This window comes from Necator americanus, chromosome II, assembly GCF_031761385.1.
Source record: "Necator americanus strain Aroian chromosome II, whole genome shotgun sequence".
NCBI classification, from domain to species: Eukaryota; Metazoa; Nematoda; class Chromadorea; order Rhabditida; family Ancylostomatidae; genus Necator; species Necator americanus.
In genome coordinates, this window is record NC_087372.1 from 41,764,652 (window position 1) to 41,785,209 (window position 20,558).

The following is a 20,558-nucleotide window of genomic DNA, read 5'->3' on the forward strand; positions in this document are numbered from 1 at the left end:
GTTCACTGAAGAATGGTCACGTTAAACAGAAACACTTGTGTATTTTTAAACTGCAAAGGATAAAAATTATCTTAATGGTGGTTCATGCTGTCTTTTAACGCTCCCAACTGTGTTCATTTCGACTTCGTTGAGCGAATCAAAATGAACCTAAAGATCCCATGAGACAAAAGAGGAGATTTTCTCAGAAATGATTAGTTAAAGAGAACCGGAAACTATGACCTCTTACAAAGCAAATTTTGTCCCAGCAGTTTTAGTTTTTGTTCCTTTTGCATCCAAAAACAAAAACTTCAAGAACATCTCCACAATAATTCGATCACAAATACTTTAAATCTATGCGATATTTTGATGATAGTGATATGATGATGAACAGTATGTCACCGTAACCTCAAAAAGCTCTTGTTCCGCTTGTCTTGCTTCTCCGCTTTCAAAAATGTCCTTAGTGTACTTCGAATATTTTGGTCCGCAGTGCTAGAACCTATAAAATCTGTGAAAAAGAGGGAAGGGGTAGAGCAGCATACTGGCAACAGGTTCCACTTCGGCCGAATGGTGGATGGACGGTTCGAAATCTCTCTATTCCTACCAACCGTTTCGTCCGGCCGGTGTCCAAAAATTGGCACCAGTCTTATCTGTGGATATAAAAACAGATTAGATTCATCAGGTCAGCACCACACTTCATTGTAAGGTTGTACAAGCGTTCACAAGCTTCAAATTCTAAATTCATATCGGAAGTATTGACGTATCTCAGAAGGATTGAATACCGCTAGCACGTTATTCCTATCTTAGGTGTTGCATCCAATAGTCCACAGAAACCGATACGGTTTACGTCATTCTAGCTTGATTCATTGAATATCAGTGAAGCTTTCGCGACATTTTGCAAACTGTTCCCACTAAAATCGTACATTTTACCTTTAGTATCACGCTTTTTGCTTCTAAGTACAACTTTCGTCATTGGAGTTATCTCAAAGACACACGCAAGGCACAATCAGTTTTTCATCTAATAGAAACGACCTTCGGATCGTTGCCTTTTCCGCTTCATCCTAAAGCATTCACCCTTTGTTTTCGATTTTAAGACCTTATAAAAAGGCAAGCGACTTGTCTCTAACAGAAATGAAGACAAAACTCAACGACCTTATGTTGCAATTTAATACATAACATGCTTTTCGGAACGCTTATCTCTCAATCCTACCAATTATCACAGGGTTTTACCGCCTCGTAGTGGCGTGGAGGTGATTCTGAGCGTCGAAATGCAATGCAAAGTGGAGGTCTGGCAGGGCCTTCCAAGCTGAGAAGTTCGAGATCTCCGACATTCTGAGTTCTCGGAATCGGAAGCCTAGCTAAGAGTAGACCACTGCCAAGATTCACCACCGTCTTGACAAATTGTTGCAAGGTGGCTCCCTGATCCATATAGGTTCGGCGATTACCTCTGGTGAAAGCTCGTCATGGCAGGGCTGCTTAGTATGGGAAAAAGCCTATCTGCTACTCCGGCATAAACACTGCTTCAGTACCCTGCACACTTGAACACTTGACTCTGCTTTCTCAGACATCGGACGGTATGGTGAGAGACGATCAAATTTCAGGCTGCTCGGGACGTCTTCGATTCTGGACCAAGGCGACGCACGACTTGCCATTGAGACTGTCTCAGACTTTGTTCTTATACCGCGAAAACAGTGTCCACAGACGCTGACTTACATGCCCTTCTCGGAGCATCAGAGTGTATCAAGTACCACATGATTGCTCTGCAAAAGATCAAGATTAGAAGAAGCGATATACGACAGACGGATGACGGTACACTCGTCATTCGTGGAAAAACGTTTCCTTCGCAAAATGCAAGTGGCGTTGGTTTTGTCGTGCACTTATCTGTAATCCATCTTGTCGATTCTTACGAGATCCTGTTACCCCGTCTAGCCATTCTTGCCTTCACCCTTTGCGCCAAAAATCCATCAAAATCATCAACTGCTACTCGCCAACATCAACAGCTGATGATACCGGATTTGATGCGTTCTCCAAGAAGCTGGATGGTGATGAGAAGTGATCTGCAACAAAAAGTCCTTCTACAACACCCTTGTCGTGATCTTCAACGGAAAAGTAGGAAAGGCAACAGAAGAAGAATACAGGATTTGTAAGTTTGGACTAAGGAGCCGGAATAAAAACGGCAATCGTCTCGCCGGATGGTTTTCTGCTGTTCGCCTCGACTCTTGCTGAGATCGACCACATACTCACCAACCAGAGATGGTGTCTACTTGACGTCTCGGCAGCACCACTCTTTTGTAGTGGTTCTTCTCCAATGGAGAAGAACATCTGCTATCCGGAACGGAGGAAAGAAGCCGTATACGCTGATTGCATACTCGAGGACTCCTTGTCAAAGGTGACGGGCTCATCGAGGAGGATCCAAACCTAGAATACGAGCTGCTGCTCAAAGGAATACGAGCCTGTCTTCAAGGTGCCTCGGAGTCACACACGACAACTTGAAATAAATTTCAAAAATCACCAAACAGTTGTTGGAAAGAAGAAGGAGTTTGAGGCTTGATCTGAATGAATCGCACATTGAAGGGTTAGTACTCTAGCTGAAGAGGAGCGTTGCAGGAGGATCTTTTGAAATAGAGGCAGAAAAAGATTCTGGAGGCAGCGCAAGGAAGAACCAGTCTGAAGAAGTGCCGCAGGGACCTCCGCGATTATAACATTTATAACAGCCTTGCTGAGCGAAGAATCCGCGCCTCTTTTCGTCATGACATGGAAATCATCAAGAGGATTTACTCGAACCTCTTCCGTTCAACAACTCCTCTGTCAATCCTGTCCCTACTGGTGGAGCTCCACCACGGATTCTTCCTTCTGAATTGCGAGTCGCTATCAAGAGCATGAAAGTTGGCACAGCTTTCACGCCTGACTTTTTATATCATCAGACCTGCCTCAGGCTGGTGCACAAGCGCTTCATGTAATTCTAGTGGCGCACCTCACGTCCTATCTTCAGAAAAAAGGATACCAGACCAACCTGAAAAAAACTCACGAGCCGTTCTTATCCATAAGAAAGGTGGCCGAGAAGACTTTCGGAACTACCTCATGATATGTTAGCTAGAAGTCTTTTACAAAATATTCACCAATGTCGTTCCCGTATATGGGATGCTGGATGGAGCCCAATCTCAAGGCTCCAGCTGCATGGATCACATCCAGACCTTGTCGAGGGTCTGGATGAGTTCTGGATGTTAGAGTTTTGCGGTAAATACCGCCTGACCCTTGTTCTAAACTTCGTCGACTATGAAAAAGCCTTCAACAGCGTAGAAACGAATGCAATACTGTCAGCGCTGGTCGATCGAGGTGCGGACGAGTCATGAGGACATTAGCCAATTGCTACGATCGACGCACCACAAATACAAATATCTTCCACTGCCTACTCAATATACTTATTGGAAAGGGGCACCAAGAGGCGATACTTTCGCCGGAACTGTTCACGGCTAGATTACAATTGATAATGAAATCACTTGCTCGGGAATAAAAGGGCATACGCATTGTCAAAAGATTCCTCTCGAGCCTTCGTTTTGCGGGCAACGTCGTTCATTTTCAAAAAGTAATAGTGACGATGCTTAAGAAATTAAACGAAGCAGGGAAAAAAAATAAGGTTCCGAATGAGCCGAAGGAAGACGCAGTTCATGAAGAACATCTACTGCGAGGTTGAAGGAGTACGTTTTGAAGGAGGAACTGAATAGAGGGAGGAGAGCAGTGAGCAGCATTCGCACCTTTCAATGAAGCTACGGACCAACTAAAGGACCAAGATCTCGATGGTCATCTATTCGAATTCATAGTTCTTCTTGTGCTCTGTTACGCAGCAGAGAAGGGACAGACATTGCTGCCACGTCTAGGAAGCTACTCCCCACCCACGGAGACCTTTAGGGATATCTTCTGAAGTTTAACCGGCGCACAACACCTAGTCAGTCTTCGCAGCTCCGACTTAAGAGGAATGTGCCATCTTCGCGACCCAGCAGAAGATCTATCGAGAGTAAAGCATCGATAGGCTGATCACATCATGAGAAGAATCGGCGTTAGAGGAATAAAAGAACCCTAGAGTTGATTCCAAGAGGTCCTAAACGCTATCGAGGGAGGATTTCAACAAGATGGTGTGATGTGCTTGCTACACGGATGGAGCTGAGAGCTCAGCTGGATATGACTCAAGACCTTGTCAACGTCACTCGCGGAAATTGAGAACATCTTGGTTGACGATGGCGAGAAATAGAAAAGACGCTGAGGCTGCAAGTTCAGTGAAGACAGGCCATCTAAGTATCCAAGTAATCTCTCAATAGTCAGTTGAGACACCTGCTGTCTGTTAGCGGAGTGTCTGCTTTTTCTAGCTAGCTATCCATTCCATAAACTTTACAGCCGATCGCCCACTTTTATCAGTGACAGAGTCATACCCCTATCTCTCCTTAGCATATAGTGTATGTGAAACATAAGACTGATTTAATTCCTGTCCATCGTATTAGAGAGTTAAACATGTACTCAACAACGGTCTGCTGGTAACACTTCCAGTATTTCAGTTCTTCGCAGAGTTTGGTACTGTTTTGTTTTGACTGTGGAAAGAAACAAAATTGATTGCAAAGTACACTGCCAGGAGACCACAACAGGACAATTATATTACGAAATACTCATATCCAGATATGATTAAATGAAGTGTTCTCGTTTTTGAAGGCTCATTGTCTGCAGCATTTCGTTTTGCCAGCGCACGGCCTGTAAGCTTCCGGGCAGGAGCATGTCCCAGTGGTGAGAGGAGGAAGACAGTTCACAACAACTGGTGCGCATGTTTTAGCACAGGATTGTGTGCAAGCTGCACCACATATGTTCGGACTCTGAAATAATGATTTTGGGGGATCTTCGCTGACGTTATCGTCAAAACTTCTCCTGCAAGAATATGAGAGAAAAGTGCTTTGAAGTCCATGTACTCAACTCTATTAAGTGTTTCATAATTTTAGAGTCTGAGAAAGGTCTCTAAGGTTTTGTGTTTTGTAGTTTTAGTATGCTGGGCCAAGCATTTAGAAGTGCATATACCAAATAATGAAGTAAAACTGCGCAGTATTTTTGTATATTAACTTTCAATGTTAGGTGTGATTTACTTCGCTGAGGTGCACACATTGTGCATTACATGCATTCTCACAGCTTGGTTGGCAGTTCACGCTTTTCAGAGCCGATTCCTGCACCGTCACTTTGATTTCTGGCGCTGGAGCCTAAATTGAAGAGAACTCAAACTCAGATGGGATCATCTGTGTAGCACAACATGACAGCTTACTGGAGCTACTTTACAGACAGGCATGCAGATTTGCTGGCACTGCTGCTCGCAGACGGGAGCGGGGACAGAAACTTGTTTCTGACAAGTCTGGCCACAAGATGACTGACATTGACGACAATGACTCTGATGTAAGTTGATCTTACTCAGGAGAAAGATTACGGTCCCTGTTTCAAAGTTATTACCTGAATGGGTGAAGTAGTAGCGGCAGACAAGCTTGCTGGAGGAGTAACGATTGGAGCGGATACTGTCCTAGGCAACATGCCTGGCGTATTGTAAGTCAACTGATGAATCAATTTACGTGCATATTCGTCGTCAGTAATGCTAAAATCCATTTTCAATGCACTTATCACTACGTAAAAAGTTTGATTGAAAAAAGTGCCAACGAACCAACTATTTTGGCATGCCTGGTCGCAAGTTGGCAACCGTTCTGGTTGGCAGGACAGCAGGCACTGAGAGTAGCAGGCATTCTGTGGTGTATTGTAATTACTGTGATGTAACGCGACATGATTTACAGTATTGTTCTTACCTGTGTAATAGGTTGGCAAGCGTTTCGACAAGAACTACTGCAGAGCTCTGAACACTGCTGCGGATGCTGGCAAGTGTCGATACAATTCATATTGCACACAGGTTGGCACTGGGTAGCCTGTGTGAGGGGTCTTTTTGGTAGAAGAAATAAGGAACATCGTAGGATTAGTACATGTTACCTGTGCTTGCATAATGCATGCGCAGTTATTTGTCGGAGGAAGTGGTGCGACAGTGCATTTACACGATGGCTCAATAGCTTGTGCGCAGCTGCAGGTGGGCAGCGCTGCAGGTGGAGCGCAAGAGCAAACGGATGGAGAAAGTTGATGGAAAGTAGTATTCTGAAGTGTAATTGTCGAAAATTTGTGTTCAGCGAAACTAGAGTGAAAGTCTGAATGGCGCCATTGTCTAAAGTCACAAGTCGCGTTCTTGTGGGGTTGTATTAACGCACCGACGCTTCGCCTGCTTACATTATTCTAACTTGAACAGCGAAAGTAGTTACATGATTATTGAACGACAAAGCAAAACAAAGTGAGAACTATCGAGCATTAAAATTTGGCAGGAAATTTGAGTGTACTATCCCGCGGAATAGCGTTATTGTCAACATACACGTTTCCGTATTTCCTCGTCATCTGCACTACTCCAAGATATGAATTCTTTTTGAAAGTGTAAGTACAGATAGAAATATCTTCAGAATTCCATATTTTATAGTATTCGTTGGCTTTTTTCTTTTACAATAGCAAAAAAGAACATCAGAATAGTAGCCTTCCTTGTATTCGACACAAAAATCGAAGGCAAACATTAAGATTATGAATGTACAGTACACTCACTAAATAAGTATTGATTAGTCAATATAAAAGCAGAAGAATCGGATGTTAGAGAAGGCATTAGCAGTCACTACTTAAAGGCATCACTCCACGAATCTGAGGTGGTACGGATTGCAGGTGGAGTATTCGTGTACGGGATGAGAGACTATGGAGAGGGGGAGGGGGTGATTCCGTCCATTTCTTCCTAATTGCCGTAAAAAACGGCCCGGAAGATACGGCTTCATTCGTTCTGGCGCATTATTTTCTACAAGGAGTTCGAGTGAAGAGCGCCAGCCTTGTGCGGCGCCTCATCTTGCGGGCCGTTTTTTTACGGCAATTAGGAAGAAATGAACGGAATCACCCCCCTCTCCATAATCTCCCATCCCGTATACGAATACTCCACCTGAAATTTGCACCACCTCAGGTTCGTGGGGTGATGCCTTTAAGAGTAGGGAAGTGGAAATAAAGGCAAGAGATAGCTAACTAAGCTATTCGAACTGGATGATTCAAAATACTGGAGCGACCATTACATTATTTGGGCTGTAACATAGATCCATGCACCATCAAGTCAGAGCCTATGCGTCGCTCACAAGAATCACAGCGAAAACTCGCGTTTATCATTGCCGACAAGTCAGAAAGCAAAGAGTGATCAGTAATAACGAGAGTGACTAGAACCAGCAGGAATGCTGATTTCACAAACTGAGGGCCAGAACGTATTTTGGAAATTTGGCAACCATCACGATTGCACACTCACAAGGAACAGGGTCTTGCGCCGTGAGGTTGCAATGCTAAAAATGTTTACAGGAGAAACGCACATCCATTGGAGAGCAGTTGAAAAAACACTTTGGAGTCTCGCTGAACGAATGACTACTCGAAAATCGCGTCTGACAAGAAAGCGTTCGTAAAGGAGTGCAAGACGTTCTGACGCATTTACTTTCGCAGATCTAATGGGTCTTTGTTGCGATCACTCCATTGATAACTTTTTAGTTGTAGAAGGAGTCGCATTTTCCGACCCTTGACTATAAAATGGTTTCCACCATGTTTTAGAGTGATCTTGACGTCGAAAATTTCCGCGGATGCTGCTTCAAAGTCGATCCCATAGTTCTCTAAACTCTACGCGAAAAACATACGCGTCAGATCCTGCTGCGTTAAACTTGCCAGCATTTGTAGCTAGGTGTCCTTTAGCCCTCAAAAAATATGATAGCTTGTTTAGTGAAAGTTGTGAATTCGACCAAAACTTTTCTCATATCTCCTCTGTTTTAGTGACATTTTCTTGACGTCCCTTTAAATAGAAAGCGAACTAGACGACACTTTTTTCTAGCAAATGTTTACTTATTTGTTTGTCTGGGTGCAGGAGTTTCAAATTGCAAATATTGCGCGGAAATCTCATAAAAACTTTGGAAAATGAGTCATTCAATTCCTTAGCATCAAAATTCAACATATCAGATTTTTTAAATGAAGTAGAAAATATAAATAATGTATTCATCGCAAACTGTTGGACTGTTCTGTATTCCTTGCAATTCCAATGAGAACTAGCACTTTCACTAAAGAGCGCTGAATATGAAAAAGCGGCCAACGTAAACAAGTGAGGAAATTTTGCGACCTCACTTCAGCATTGTCAGAATTCCTGTCACGAGTTGATGTCTTCTATACACTTTCCCAACTCCTTCTGTATTTTTACAGAGGATATACAAAAGGGGTGCCTTGTCCACATTGTTTTTTGGTTAACTATTTTTACCAAGCTTGCTTCTGATTACATACCATTAGCTCATCATTCATTGAAATAGATCTCATAAAAACAACCTGAATTTTCAGTTGGCAAAAAAATGAAAACAAAAACAAAATATTGAGTAGTTTAGCTAAGACTCACTTATGACGAGCTGAGTGATTTTTATAAATATTAATTTTGATGTATCGTACTATTTTCAGACTAATGTTTAGGCACAGAACGTCTTTTTTCTTTCAAGAATGTAATTCGTTTCATATTGATGGTTTACTGAGAAGTATTATATTTACAAATGTTTGATCTAAAAGCAACTTGCGAATGAGCGCTTGACCGAAAAAGTTGATTTAAGTTAGTTTGATCTTGCTGAACTACAGCTACTTATCTGCTTTCTTGGTATAATTATTTTAAAGCTTGCAATAAAAATAGGCATTCGCAGTAAAACTATCAGTTAAGTGCAGCTTGGATTCGAACGAGCTAAATAAACCTACGAAAACGCTTGCTAATTAAGAGATTGAGGTTACCGAGAGAACCATTAGCAATAAATCATTAAAATATGACTGAGGGAGGAGTATACTGCCAATTTTCCGCTCCCACTTTCAAAGCCTCTTTCTTTCCTTTCAAGGATGACTTAGACTGCAATTTGTCCGAGGCATCGTTCCTAGTGTCGTCATCCGGAAGCAGCGCAAGTAGTACGTTCGTAAAAGAAGTTTTCGATGTGCGTTTGTGTGGAGTACAGTACCAATCGGTCGACTTTCCTTCACCACTGCTAAACGATAAATTCCACGACTACTTTGAATTCGAAAATGGAGCAGCAAAAAGCAGATGTTACTGAAGAAAAGTACATAAGCTAGTCGACGTTTTTGAATCCTACTTACAATCAACAACGACTAGGACAGAAATTTACTTGTTTGCTCGTTTAAAGTAAGGGTCTGATTAGCAAGATATTTACAAGACAAAAGAAAAAAGCTACTTCTAATCAGAATTCTTTTCTTTAATTTAAGGTGTCATCAGACGCATGACAGTTGAATGATAATAAAAAAATTTCCGCTTTTTGCGAGTGCTGGGTTAAAGCTGTATGAACAACAAATTTTGTAAGCGAAAGGCAGACAATAGCAGGCTGTCCGGTACCTATAACGACATTTTACCTGTTCATCGGCGACGACGACAATCAATAGAAGTGCGATTACAAGGAGCTGCTGCATGTTGCAATGTGAATGAGTTGTGATCAGCGCAGTTTAAATGCTCGCTTGGTCAAGGAGTGCGTGTCACAAAGTCCGGTTCTATTGTGGGATAACGGAAGGACATGTTTCCGTCCACACTCACTCACTGATAAAAAATCGAAACACTTAACGAACATCATTCGAGCAAGTAGCTGCAGCAACACCACACTTTTCCTAATACGGCTAATATCTTTGTTCTCATTTCCGTCAGTTCGATGAAACATAGCTACGTCCTTTCAAACGTGAAATACGCCAACAGCGTTTTCACTGCGCACTGAGAGTTTTCTCGTCCAACAATGTCCAATCTCTACCATGCATGTATGAAATTTTGGAAACTCTTCATATGAAAATCTATAGATCGAATAATCCAAAGTAATCCGAATTTCAGCACAGTGAATTTCAGACAAATATGAACAAAACATTTGTGATTTTCTAAATACCACTACGTCCTTCAAATCTGGGATGTTTTCAAGTCTTAATCACAACACAGAAAAAAAGACGTTTTGAGATGTGTGCAATGCTATCGCCGAAGGATTGCTGATTTGGTCTAGAAATAGAGAAACATCACGAGCACTGCAATATAAATGAACTTGTTTAGTTTACACTACATCGCTCAAAGAACGAATACCAAGATGTTTATGGAACCTCGAAACAAATATACAAATACCCATCAGACAGGATCTTAACCGAGAAGCGACTATTCTTTCTTATGACGGCAGCACAACCACCTGCCACATGGATTGTAGTTGGTTGGGCAAATGCATTGCGAATTTTTCTGCTGTTGACAAACAACAGCCGTAGTCTGACACGAGTTGGCGCACGACTTAGCGCACGCAGGTGAGCACTGCGACGCCTGAAATAGTTGAAGCTTACTGGTAATCGGGCGCCTAAACGTTTACACTGAGTACCTGATTTTCCTGTACACACTGCATATTGCAGGTCTGCTCACACTGCTGCTGGCACTGGGGTGAGGAGGCGGAGATCGGTACTCTTACTGTTAAGACGACCTCTGGTTGACGCTACAAACAGTTTTTAGTAACCAAGGCACACAAGTTCTTCGTTTAATTGGAATTCTGTGATCATCCAATTTATAAAAATTAAGCCGATTATTCCAAGCGCAGCATATCTCGGCTACACGAAGAATGATAGTTGCAGATTGGAACAGAGTCAGACGTGGGGAGTTGCGCATCCTTCATCATGCGTTGCTGATTACAGGCACTGTTGGCTGAGGATGTCAAACTCTTGACAAATGACAAATTCATAAACCATGCATTGATACCATAATTAAGTCTATAATATGGTGATGAGTCTTCCTTAGATTTCTGCTCTATTTGCGGCTTGCAGTGCGGTATTCGTATCATCCAAAAAATAGAGAGGCTGAAAGGAAACTTTGCTCTGTGTTCTTATATGTGACACTGGCGTTCACAAGTAATAATCGCTACTATTAGTGCTGATGTAAGCGGGTAACTTCAACAACTGGTGGCCTGCTAACATCTACACAGCTGTACGGCTGTGTAGAGGGCATTACATAGGTTTTGAGGGGAGCAAATTTCACATGCCCTCGGTTTTTCAGGTTCATGGAAAAAGCAACAACGCTGTAGCCTTGGACGAAGTAAAAGATCTATGGCTGTATTGGTCATCTGTTTAGTGCAAATACATGACCCTACAACAATTTTGATTCCTTACAGAAATAGACAGAAATTGGCCCATACATTAAGCTGCTAAACGTTTACTCGTCATTAGAGGGCAGTAAAGCGAACACCACAAATCTGATGTCAGGTTTAGATATGAAACAGGAGTAATATTCGAAAACAGCGCTTGACTGTCTTTGTCTTCGCGCTTCAAAATTGAGAATTTTGATGTGTACATTTCTTTCCTTTTTCTTGAAGGTAAAAACTACTGCGAATTAATTAACAGTATGTCTGGCAGTGTTGCTCCTCTTACCGTTTTCAACAAGTTCCTTCCATCGTTCCAGAGTTTTTCGGTTCCCTTTTTATTTTTTGCCATGATCTCACATGCCTGTTCGTTTTTCTTAGAACTTTTCATTTTTCATTCGATATCCTCCACGACAATGCAAATCTTAAAACCGGCCTAAGATGTCTTACTCTTCATTTCTGGAATCAGTTTTATCTAGGTTTTTTTTACAGCGTTTTCATCATATGTTGTGCCTTTTGAGCACCTTTGTCGTCTCTAATTAGCTCATTCTTTTCGAGACATTAATATTAACAAAATTTAACTGCATTCAATCTGTCTTCAAAGAGAAGAACGCTCTAGACTAGTTCACAAACTCCTTTAAGCTTCCGTTTAACGATGGCGTTCTGCATGAAACAAGTAGACTGCGTGGATGTAGTAATATCAATGGAACCACCCACCATACTGTTCTGTTGTTGTACGCAATTTGTCGTACATTCGGGTTGGCAAGAAGAAACGCAGCCTTGTTGCTGAAACCGCATAAAATTAGGCTTAAGACAAAGAGGCAATCTGACGTCTCTGTGAGACAACCAAAAACTCTGTCCAAGCTGACCACCGAGTGCGAGTGAACACAGGAAGTAGCACAGGCTGGCTGACAGGCGGACGTACACTGTTGCGTTTGGGACAGCTGCAAATCATTTCTTCATTGATTCTGTGCGAAGAGAGTGATATTCAGTGATATTTTACCACATTCCGGCAGACCGTCTGGCACTGCAGATTGCATTGCTGTTCACAGTTCTGCCCATTCTGCTGGTCGCATGCCTGCATGCATGTTTGCCGACACTGGTTGCACTGATCCTGTGAGTACTGAAAACTGTGGTTCCGCTCTTTGCTTAGTAATTCTGGAAATCCATAAAGTGGTCGCTTCTCAGATTTCGTTAGAGAAGTTCGACGTTACAGAGAAAGTCCGCTCTCTCTGCACCCAAGAACTGCTACAAATGTCCCCGTATCGCTAAACCGAGAAGAGTATGAATGAGCATGGATGGGCTGAACTGATTTCAATAGCGTAACGTTCTTGTAATTGCTGTGAAAATTCAGTTACTCAAATAGAATAGTCAAAACCTAGGTTTGTCACCCACAACGAAAAAGGAAACTTTGTGGTCTCTTAAAGGGGAAGCATATTTTGCACCCGCGGTCTTAAATCGCCGGCAAGAAAAGAGAGATGATTTTGTCCTAGAGCAAACTTAATTTTTTCTTATATAGAATGGTTCCGTGCACATCTCAAAATAGATGAAACTAAAAATCATAATCTTACAGTAGATATCTCTTTTCACTTTCGCAATGTCACATTTCAATTAATCTTCATTAAATCTCAACCTTGCAGGAATCATTAGGGTTCAATATTATGGTCTTATTGGCTTAGGAGGAGAACAAGTAGCAAAGCAATTCACTCTCGCTTCTCTGTAATAGAAAATTTCAAGCTTCTTACCTCCAGCTAGAACAAGCTGGTTATAAATATATAAGCACATGCTGAAGAGTGAATCGGAATTTGACGTGTTTAAGAAAATAATAGTTGCGACATCTTATTTCTACCAACGTTTTCGAGTTATAAACGTCCACACTTTTGTATAACTGCAGTGAGAGAAAATATCCTCTCAGATCCCAAACCCGAGTTGCAAAAGAACACCTATTTTTCATATTCATTCATGACACAATGCAATAAAGAGTAGGAGGGTCTTGCAGTAATCCAAAATGACGTACAGATTATAGGTCTCCCTTGAGCCATTATATTCACTCGCGTTTATCACTGACAAATCTTACTTGATATAAAGCAGCTTGTGAAGATTAGAGAAAAGTTAGAAAATTTAAAAAATATTGGTTGAGATATTGGTTAAAACATTCACCTTCTTTTAGAAATCATCACAAGGGAGAAAAAAGTTTTTTCCATGTGGGTGAGATTCAAAAAAGTTGGGTAGAACCGTGACAGATGACGGTTGTAAAAAGGCGATCGGAGATGTGGAGAGATTAGGAATGATTCTAGCAATCGTATCGGCATTACTCGCACGCGAATTGGTGTTCGTTCTACATACTTTCCGTCTTTTTACACGTACAAGGTATTTTAAATGCAAATACCGGGTCGAGTGTAGTCTGCAGTGTCTGTGATTGCCCGCAGGCCGATGCACAATTCTGATCGCAGAACTGTTGGCATTGCTGTGGCGACTGACCTGCCCCGCTGCACTCGTTCATACATGCGCCCATGCACTGCTGACATGGATTTTGCTCCTCGTAGTACGGCTGATACATCTGAGTCTGCAGAGCACATATGCAGTTATACACGGTTAGTCGGCAACGCAATTATTGAATCATGGGATTCTTTAAAGAGATTACCGTTGTTGTGATTGGCTGGAAAGTCGTTGCGTAATTGAACGGAGCCACAGTTGTGGTGGGGATGTAACCAGAAGTGCTGTACATTTGCTGAGTATACTTGTCACTGAAAGTGCTGTAAGACAATACAACTATCTTATGAATTAAAAAGAAAAAGCAAGACAGCATCTACACCATGTGAAATTGTTAACACCTATCCAAGAATCATTTGATCACAGTTCCAAAGTTCTAGAAAGCCCAAGTTCTACTTTTTTGTCTCCTTTTGCTCTTAATTTGATTGATTCGTGTGGAATTTGTAAAGTTTCAATGTTTGCAGCCAAAACGAGTTCACCTGCCTTTTCCCTCGTACGTACGCAACTTCTTTGAAGTTATTTCCTTAGAGCTTATAAAGCCTCTTAAAAAGCGTCTCAAAAATTGACTTTTAGATGCAGAGGTGAGGAGCAACAATTCCTTACTGCGTGGAGACATAGCACCACAAAGTTTTGTCAACAGTTTTCTTTTATTTGTTCTACATTCAGCTATTTGCACACTGCATTTTTTTCGGATTACGCTTGTTTGCGATGAGACTTACCAGCCCGCCTGGCACGTCAACATACAAGTGGAAGGATATTGCGCTGCTTGACAACCTGTGTTACACTGTTTTATGCACGATGTTGACTGCTGCAATAACGTTTCTAATAAAAATAGTTGTAATTGGTTGTAACACTTGAATCACCTGTTGAATTGGCTGCAGTTGTACGAGTTCGTTGCAAGCTGACTGACAACTTGCGTTGCAGGACTGCTGGCACTGCACTGGCGGTTGTTGTTGCTGGATACAGGAACTCACACAGTTCGCTTGACACATAGGAGCACACTGAGTTGTCTGAAAGAGGGATAGATCAGCGGTGGCGGACATGAAATCACCGATTTTTCTAACTAACCGTCTTTGCAGTGCACTGACATGATTTCACCTGTCTCGGTTGATCACATTGACATCTCTGTCGAGCACCGACCGACGCTTGACACGAACAGAGTGGTTGTTGAGTACATCCACATCTGCGTTGGCGAATCTAAAAGGACTGCCGTTAAACCTTCACGCTTTTGCGTGTTCTAAAATAATATGTTTATGTTCAGGACGATTGCCTTGAAATATGTCAAAATTTTGCGGACATCCTGTCCATTACCTACAACATGATGTACTGTTGGAAATAGAGTGTCGTCGGTCTTCTCAGAGTTACAGTGGGGAAGTATTGCATGGTGCCCACACGAATTCTCGATATGCAATGTATCGGAACTCCGGAAAGATCCCAGCTTCGCACATCTCCACTCTTACCATTAAGAACCGAGTTCTGGATGCTGAGATTCTTCCATTGTTGCATGCACAAGTCTCTCCTTTTCCCAGCTCTTTAGCAATGACATTATTTCTTATTCAATCGTTGCTGCACCTCTAAAAATCTTACTCCACTACTCCACTAATTTATATTGCAATGATGGTTTACCTTAGGTTAAGTTTTGCAATTAGGGAGCAACTTTGTAATTCAATGCTATCCATTGAAGAAGGATGAAGCAGTCTACGACTTCCTCCCATGCTTTCCTCCGCTCTTTCATATTCGACTCGAAACGACTTGAAGCTCGATACCGTTGCATAGGCGGTTACAGTCGAAGCGGCCGGTGGAGCGAAACGCTTGGGATAATAGAGGAAACCTTATATGGGCTTACTGTCCTCGTCAGCGCTAGTCATCGCTAGCTAAAGTTGCATTCGATCAGCAACCGTAACTGGCACTGTAGCTCCCACCTCAAGCCCAACTGCGCAGTGGGAAGCGCAACCGCGTATGCAACTTCGCCGAGCTTTAAGTCGTTTTGTTCCGACTATACCTCACTGAAGGAACGCATTTCACAGAAGTCGAATCACCTTCTAAATTCACTGATGAAGACTTCTTAGGTCAAGCATTAGATAAGATAATACGTTACTAACACTAAAGCGGAATTTGTCGATTGTCAAATTGAAGCAAGAGCCAAGATTGTTATTATTAGAACAAACTTTATTACGGCGAACGTTTTGGCGTCGTCGCCTTCGTCAGAGCCTCGAAAGTCAGATCATTTTGCATAATGTATCCTCCCAAATGCCTCATCCAGAACAAGTCATCATTCTGTAAGATGCTACATCTAAGACCAAAACCAAAAGATAGCCGCGTTGCCGTGATATTAGCGGACCTTCGCGTGATAAAATCGCTCCGCTAATACTAATTAGGATGCGACCCGCATATGACCCCGTAGATCAAAACCAACAAAGGTCTTCATACAGAGTCATCTTCTTGATCACGGCCATGCACTCTTCCTTTCTATTCATTTTTGGACTTTTAGTGTTTATCCAAAACGCCTCCAAAATTCTGCGAGCCAGGAATTCGGGTTCGTACGATAGGATCAAGGCAACTATGCAGAAAGCAGCATTTTCAGTACATTTTCTGCGATGGGCCCCAAAAGGGGTTCCAGCATTGAATGTTTCATCTTATTTAGATGTTCTTCAATACAAAAACAAAAAGGTCGGCCTGTTTCGCTAATATATTGTTCACTACATGTTTTGCACGAAATTAAATAAACTACACCAGAACCATGCAGTCGACTGCATTACCTAATGGTAACCTACACAGTTTGGGGTCAAGCAGTTGTAATCGTACATTCTGCTTCGGATTAACTGCTTCTTGAGAATTGTGGAAGATACTTCCATAACTATCACTTGGTCATGGAGACCACACGTAACCAGACTGGCCTTTATCGCCTTACTCAGGTCATCTGTTACAGAAGGTAAGCATCTTTCTTTTTTTTTAATTTTTTTTTTTTTTTTTTTTTTTTTTTTTTTTTTTTTCCCTTTTTTTTTTTTTTTTTTTTTTTTTTTTTTTTTTTTGGTTTGGGGGTGTTTTGGGGGTTTTTTTTTTTTATTTTTTTTTCATGTCCCCTTTGTTTTTTGGGTTTAAAGGCCCCCCATAATCTATCGTATAATCCCGCTGAAATCCGTACCATCTCAGAATCGTGGGGTGATGCCTTTAAGGAAGGACAGCCAATTTACCACATATTTCTGTGGACCGTATTTAAGGGGATTGGTTTGGTGGTTCAAAAGCTCGAAACAAGTGTCCATCGCGTCTTGAGTGGGACATATAATGCAACAGTCATCAATGTAACAACGGTACAGGAAAGGTTTTTGTTCTAGGATGGGTTATTCTATTTTGGACATGAATGCAATGACTAGTGTGGGAACCAGTCTTTGTTCCATGACCAAACCCTTGACCTGTCTGTAGTGGTGTCCCGGACCAGCGAAATATGGAGCACTTTACGCATTCATCCAGGAGCGTCATAATCTGCCTTGTGGAAAACTCGTGCAGGTATAGAATGTTTCGATGTTCTACGAGAAGTTCGAACACGGCTTGCGTTGCACCGCTGTTTGAGACATTGGTATGAAGTGACATCGAAAGACTCAAGATGTTTCTGTTTCCTTCTTCGTTTTTCTTTGAAATTGCTCAAAAGACATGTTGGTATGGGATAACGAGAACATACTTAGCAACGGGGCAAGCATGACGTTTTAAAGCCACGATATTCTATCAGTAGGCTCGCCTACATTGCTCATGATAGCACGTGCTTTGAATACCCTTGAATCTTCTGAGATGAGAACAGAAGGAAAAAGTTTATGTGTTTTTATCAGTAACTGTGGGACCGGGCAACTACGAAGTGTCCGTACTTCAGTCGTGTGTTCATTGTTTTATGTAAACTCCCAGATAAATCAGTAAGACAGGTCCAGGGGCGCTGCGTAGATGTACTGGCGCCGCAAAGCGATAAAGCTGTTTGGAACGGCGTTGGAGTGGTGCGCCAGAGTTACAAACCGCAAAAATTACAATTGAATTTCTCAAGGTGTATATGAGACGTTGTGAGTCGTTTCTTGGCTGTGTAAACTGCGTGTGTTGCGTTTCACTCATATGTACTTCCAGTGCGTATACTCTCTTGTACGTTTCCTTCATGTCGACTAGACCCATCCTTCAGAAATTGAGAACACGCATAAAAACGATTGCTCAAGTAGTGGCTAACAGTTTACGTGATCTGACATTGATCTTTATTTTTATCAATACGATGGTAGGGTTTATGCCTCCATCGCGCCGCTACAAGTGCGACCGCTTTATGGTTTTTTCATGTTAAAACATTATTCTGTGCTCATTGTTGAAAAAATAAGAGAAGAAAAATAATTTGAAAAATGTTCCCAATTTTTCTTCTGCAGAAAAGTAACACAATTGTAAATTAAGTGCGAAGACTAGGAAGTAAACTAGGAAATCGTCATTTCCTTCCATTATCATCTCACCGATGCACAAAGGCATCGCCCCATTAATGTGGAGTGGTATGGACTGTCGTTGGAGTATACCTATTTTGTGTCGTAGATAATAAATACAGGGGTGGTTCCACTGATTTCTCCCTGTACCCCTGTAAACAGAGGGCTCCGGAACGTTGTCTTACAATGTCCTCTATTGCAAAGCCATTCTAAACCCATTCGGACGTCCCGAAGGGAAATTCATTTCATTCGACGGATTGTAGGAGAAGGCGGGGCGCAGGAGTGGCGCGTTGCGATAGAGGACGTCGTAAGGAACCGCATTCCAAAGCCGTCTGTTTACAGTGATGCAGGGAGAGATGAGGGGATATTGTATTATATTATTTGCCTGTACTCGTAATCCACCGTAATACCGATATAGATATAGTCCAACGAAAATCCATCCTGCGCTAGATTCGTGGGGTGATGCTTCTAAATTAAAAAAAAAAACCAAGAAAGCGTCGTTAGGAAAATTGCGTGTTTAATTTCACAGAAAACATTACTACCTTTAATATACATTTATCAGCAAAAGCGAGCGAAGCGAGAATTACAAAAGTCTGATGTCGGCTTTAACCGAACGTCCAGACTGGTATTATATATCAAGCACCTGCGCGTTCAACAAAGCACGTTGGATGAAACTAAGAAAAATGGAGCCGCTTTGCTCCTCTTTGCCCTTAACAGGATCAGAAATATAGAGAGTCGGGTCGAAGCAAAATGGAAGATGATGCAGTTACGCTAGCGGTCGCACTTGTAGCGGCGCGATGGAGGAAGCGACTGCGATTGAAGTGCGCTTTTACTCATCTCTGCAGTCCGGGTTGAGCTATGTAGCGATCGCTCCAACTCGATCGCAATCGCTAATTCTGCAGCGCCGCTCTTAACACAATCGCTGACGCAAAAGCACCAGACATAAGGTCGTTTTGACCAGACTATGGTAACAGAAAGTCGGCTGAGCATCGCTTTACAGACGACTACGATAAGTATAATAAACATTGAATCAACCGCAAAATTATTTCGAAAGTACATTGCAAACGTTTTACAGATAGTATATCAAGATAATTAGAGTGAAATGTCGTTACCGAATTAGCGGTCACAAACGCTACACAAAATGCAGTGACGAGGACTGGTAGACGCATACTTACTGGAGTACGAATGCGATGGTTCTCCTTCCTTTAAATATGTGCCGCCGACCCAGGCCGGTCTGCCGTTGACATGGCTGTGCCGATAATTCCGGATAAAAGTCAACCACACGCTTGATTCGTCCTCTATTTGTAGTTTTTATTTGTGCGATGGCAGCAGCACTGCACTGCATATTTGCGCTAGTGTGTACGTGGAAACTACGACGCTGAGCCCTCTCGCAAAACTTAGCTCACGTGAACCGGTTCTTGTGCCCTAGAAATATTCGCTAATCCAACGCAAACTGTGGTAGCTATTGTAGAAATACTATGATGTTCGGAACTTCGCAACAAAATTTTTACAAATTTAGAGTTCCCGGAAATGGGTAGAATGGTTCCGTCAAGAAATCAGCAACAATTTAGGCGAGGGCACTACTTTCCGTCGAATGAACAATCGCTTCGCGACTGGTACATATAATACTTACAAAACAATGAAAGCAATGGATGACCGTTTTTTCTCGACAATGACAATGAGTAGCTAACCCCCTACAAGGTGCACTGTCATAGCAGCTGTATACATCAATCAACTTCAAAAATTGGAAGACGCAGTTTGAGAAACATCAGCAGGAACTCGACAGTTGCACAAGATTTGCAGAGATCGGCCGGCATCCATTTGTCCAGCCGGCATTTTTGCTGAAGTTTGTTCTGTTAAGCTACCGTTTCTTCCAGCCGCGGAAGCATCAACTGAACATGAGGAAGTTCGAAGTCTCCTGAATTCCGAGGAAACAGCATTGATGATTTGCCCAACAAATGGAGAAATGTCATGGATGTCCATAGCGAACGTATGTACATATAAAACCTGTTTACGGTGTGTGTAGCGCAGCCGATAATAGGTCCGACTATAACTGCCTGGCTGATGATAATGATGACGACGGTTCGAATCCACCATTGCACCAACAACAATCATTCCTTCGATTCGAGCTTTCAAAAGTAACGGTAATGAGATTTATCGTTATCCTGTAACTCCAATTTTTTATCCTAATTTTTTTCCGGAAAGAGGGACCTTCTGTATCTCTGACTACTTGGAACTGAGAGGAAGAAAAACAGTACAAATTTGATAAGATTTTTAGAATTTTTTGGATTTTTTTGAAGGTAATATAAAGACAAAGTCACCCCCTTTGTTCATTAGAACACCATACAAAATCCCATGTACTCCTATTTAACTCTATTATTCTTTGACTTATTCGGTAATTTCGACAACCCACACCACTCTTCCT

General features: G+C 42.0%; 4 protein-coding genes across 7 annotated transcripts; 1 reads left to right on the top strand and 3 right to left on the bottom strand.

Moving 5' to 3' along the window:
- Positions 1 to 2: 2 nt before the first annotated feature.
- On the bottom strand, positions 3 to 1,404 carry RB195_021018 (uncharacterized protein; the record flags this gene model as incomplete). 2 transcript variants are annotated; one of them, XM_064189647.1, is made up of 2 exons in its annotated part: positions 3 to 50; positions 1,207 to 1,404. In XM_064189647.1, 2 exons carry the CDS (start codon positions 1,402 to 1,404, stop codon positions 3 to 5), a joined length of 246 nt encoding a protein of 81 aa, XP_064045528.1. The 2 variants fall into 2 exon arrangements, with proteins under 2 accessions (XP_064045528.1, XP_064045529.1); XM_064189648.1 differs by lacking the exon at positions 3 to 50 and having other exon boundaries at positions 1,183 to 1,404.
- Positions 1,405 to 1,727: 323 nt separating this feature from the next.
- RB195_021019 (uncharacterized protein) lies at positions 1,728 to 3,329 on the top strand (the record flags this gene model as incomplete). Of its 2 annotated transcripts, XM_064189650.1 has the most annotated exons (3): positions 1,728 to 2,085; positions 2,136 to 2,365; positions 3,150 to 3,329. In XM_064189650.1, the coding sequence occupies 3 exons, from the start codon at positions 1,728 to 1,730 to the stop codon at positions 3,327 to 3,329; spliced, it is 768 nt and encodes a 255-aa protein (XP_064045530.1). The 2 variants fall into 2 exon arrangements, with proteins under 2 accessions (XP_064045530.1, XP_064045531.1); XM_064189649.1 differs by lacking the exons at positions 2,136 to 2,365; positions 3,150 to 3,329 and having other exon boundaries at positions 1,728 to 2,123.
- A 1,350-nt stretch (positions 3,330 to 4,679) lies between these two features.
- Positions 4,680 to 9,528, bottom strand: RB195_021020 (uncharacterized protein; the record flags this gene model as incomplete). The annotated part of the gene is made up of 8 exons (XM_013452805.2): positions 4,680 to 4,835; positions 5,100 to 5,210; positions 5,273 to 5,395; positions 5,455 to 5,593; positions 5,660 to 5,739; positions 5,799 to 5,915; positions 5,977 to 6,135; positions 9,472 to 9,528. 8 exons carry the CDS (start codon positions 9,526 to 9,528, stop codon positions 4,680 to 4,682), a joined length of 942 nt encoding a protein of 313 aa, XP_013308259.2.
- Positions 9,529 to 10,243: 715 nt separating this feature from the next.
- On the bottom strand, positions 10,244 to 19,302 carry RB195_021021 (uncharacterized protein; the record flags this gene model as incomplete). Of its 2 annotated transcripts, none has more annotated exons than XM_064189651.1 (11): positions 10,244 to 10,399; positions 10,455 to 10,565; positions 11,919 to 11,987; positions 12,071 to 12,145; positions 12,205 to 12,324; positions 13,591 to 13,767; positions 13,846 to 13,957; positions 14,414 to 14,502; positions 14,558 to 14,704; positions 14,763 to 14,891; positions 19,246 to 19,302. In XM_064189651.1, 11 exons carry the CDS (start codon positions 19,300 to 19,302, stop codon positions 10,244 to 10,246), a joined length of 1,242 nt encoding a protein of 413 aa, XP_064045532.1. The 2 variants fall into 2 exon arrangements, with proteins under 2 accessions (XP_064045532.1, XP_064045533.1); XM_064189652.1 differs by lacking the exon at positions 19,246 to 19,302 and adding an exon at positions 15,352 to 15,468 and having other exon boundaries at positions 12,205 to 12,315; positions 13,846 to 13,948.
- Between the last annotated feature and the right edge of the window lie 1,256 nt (positions 19,303 to 20,558).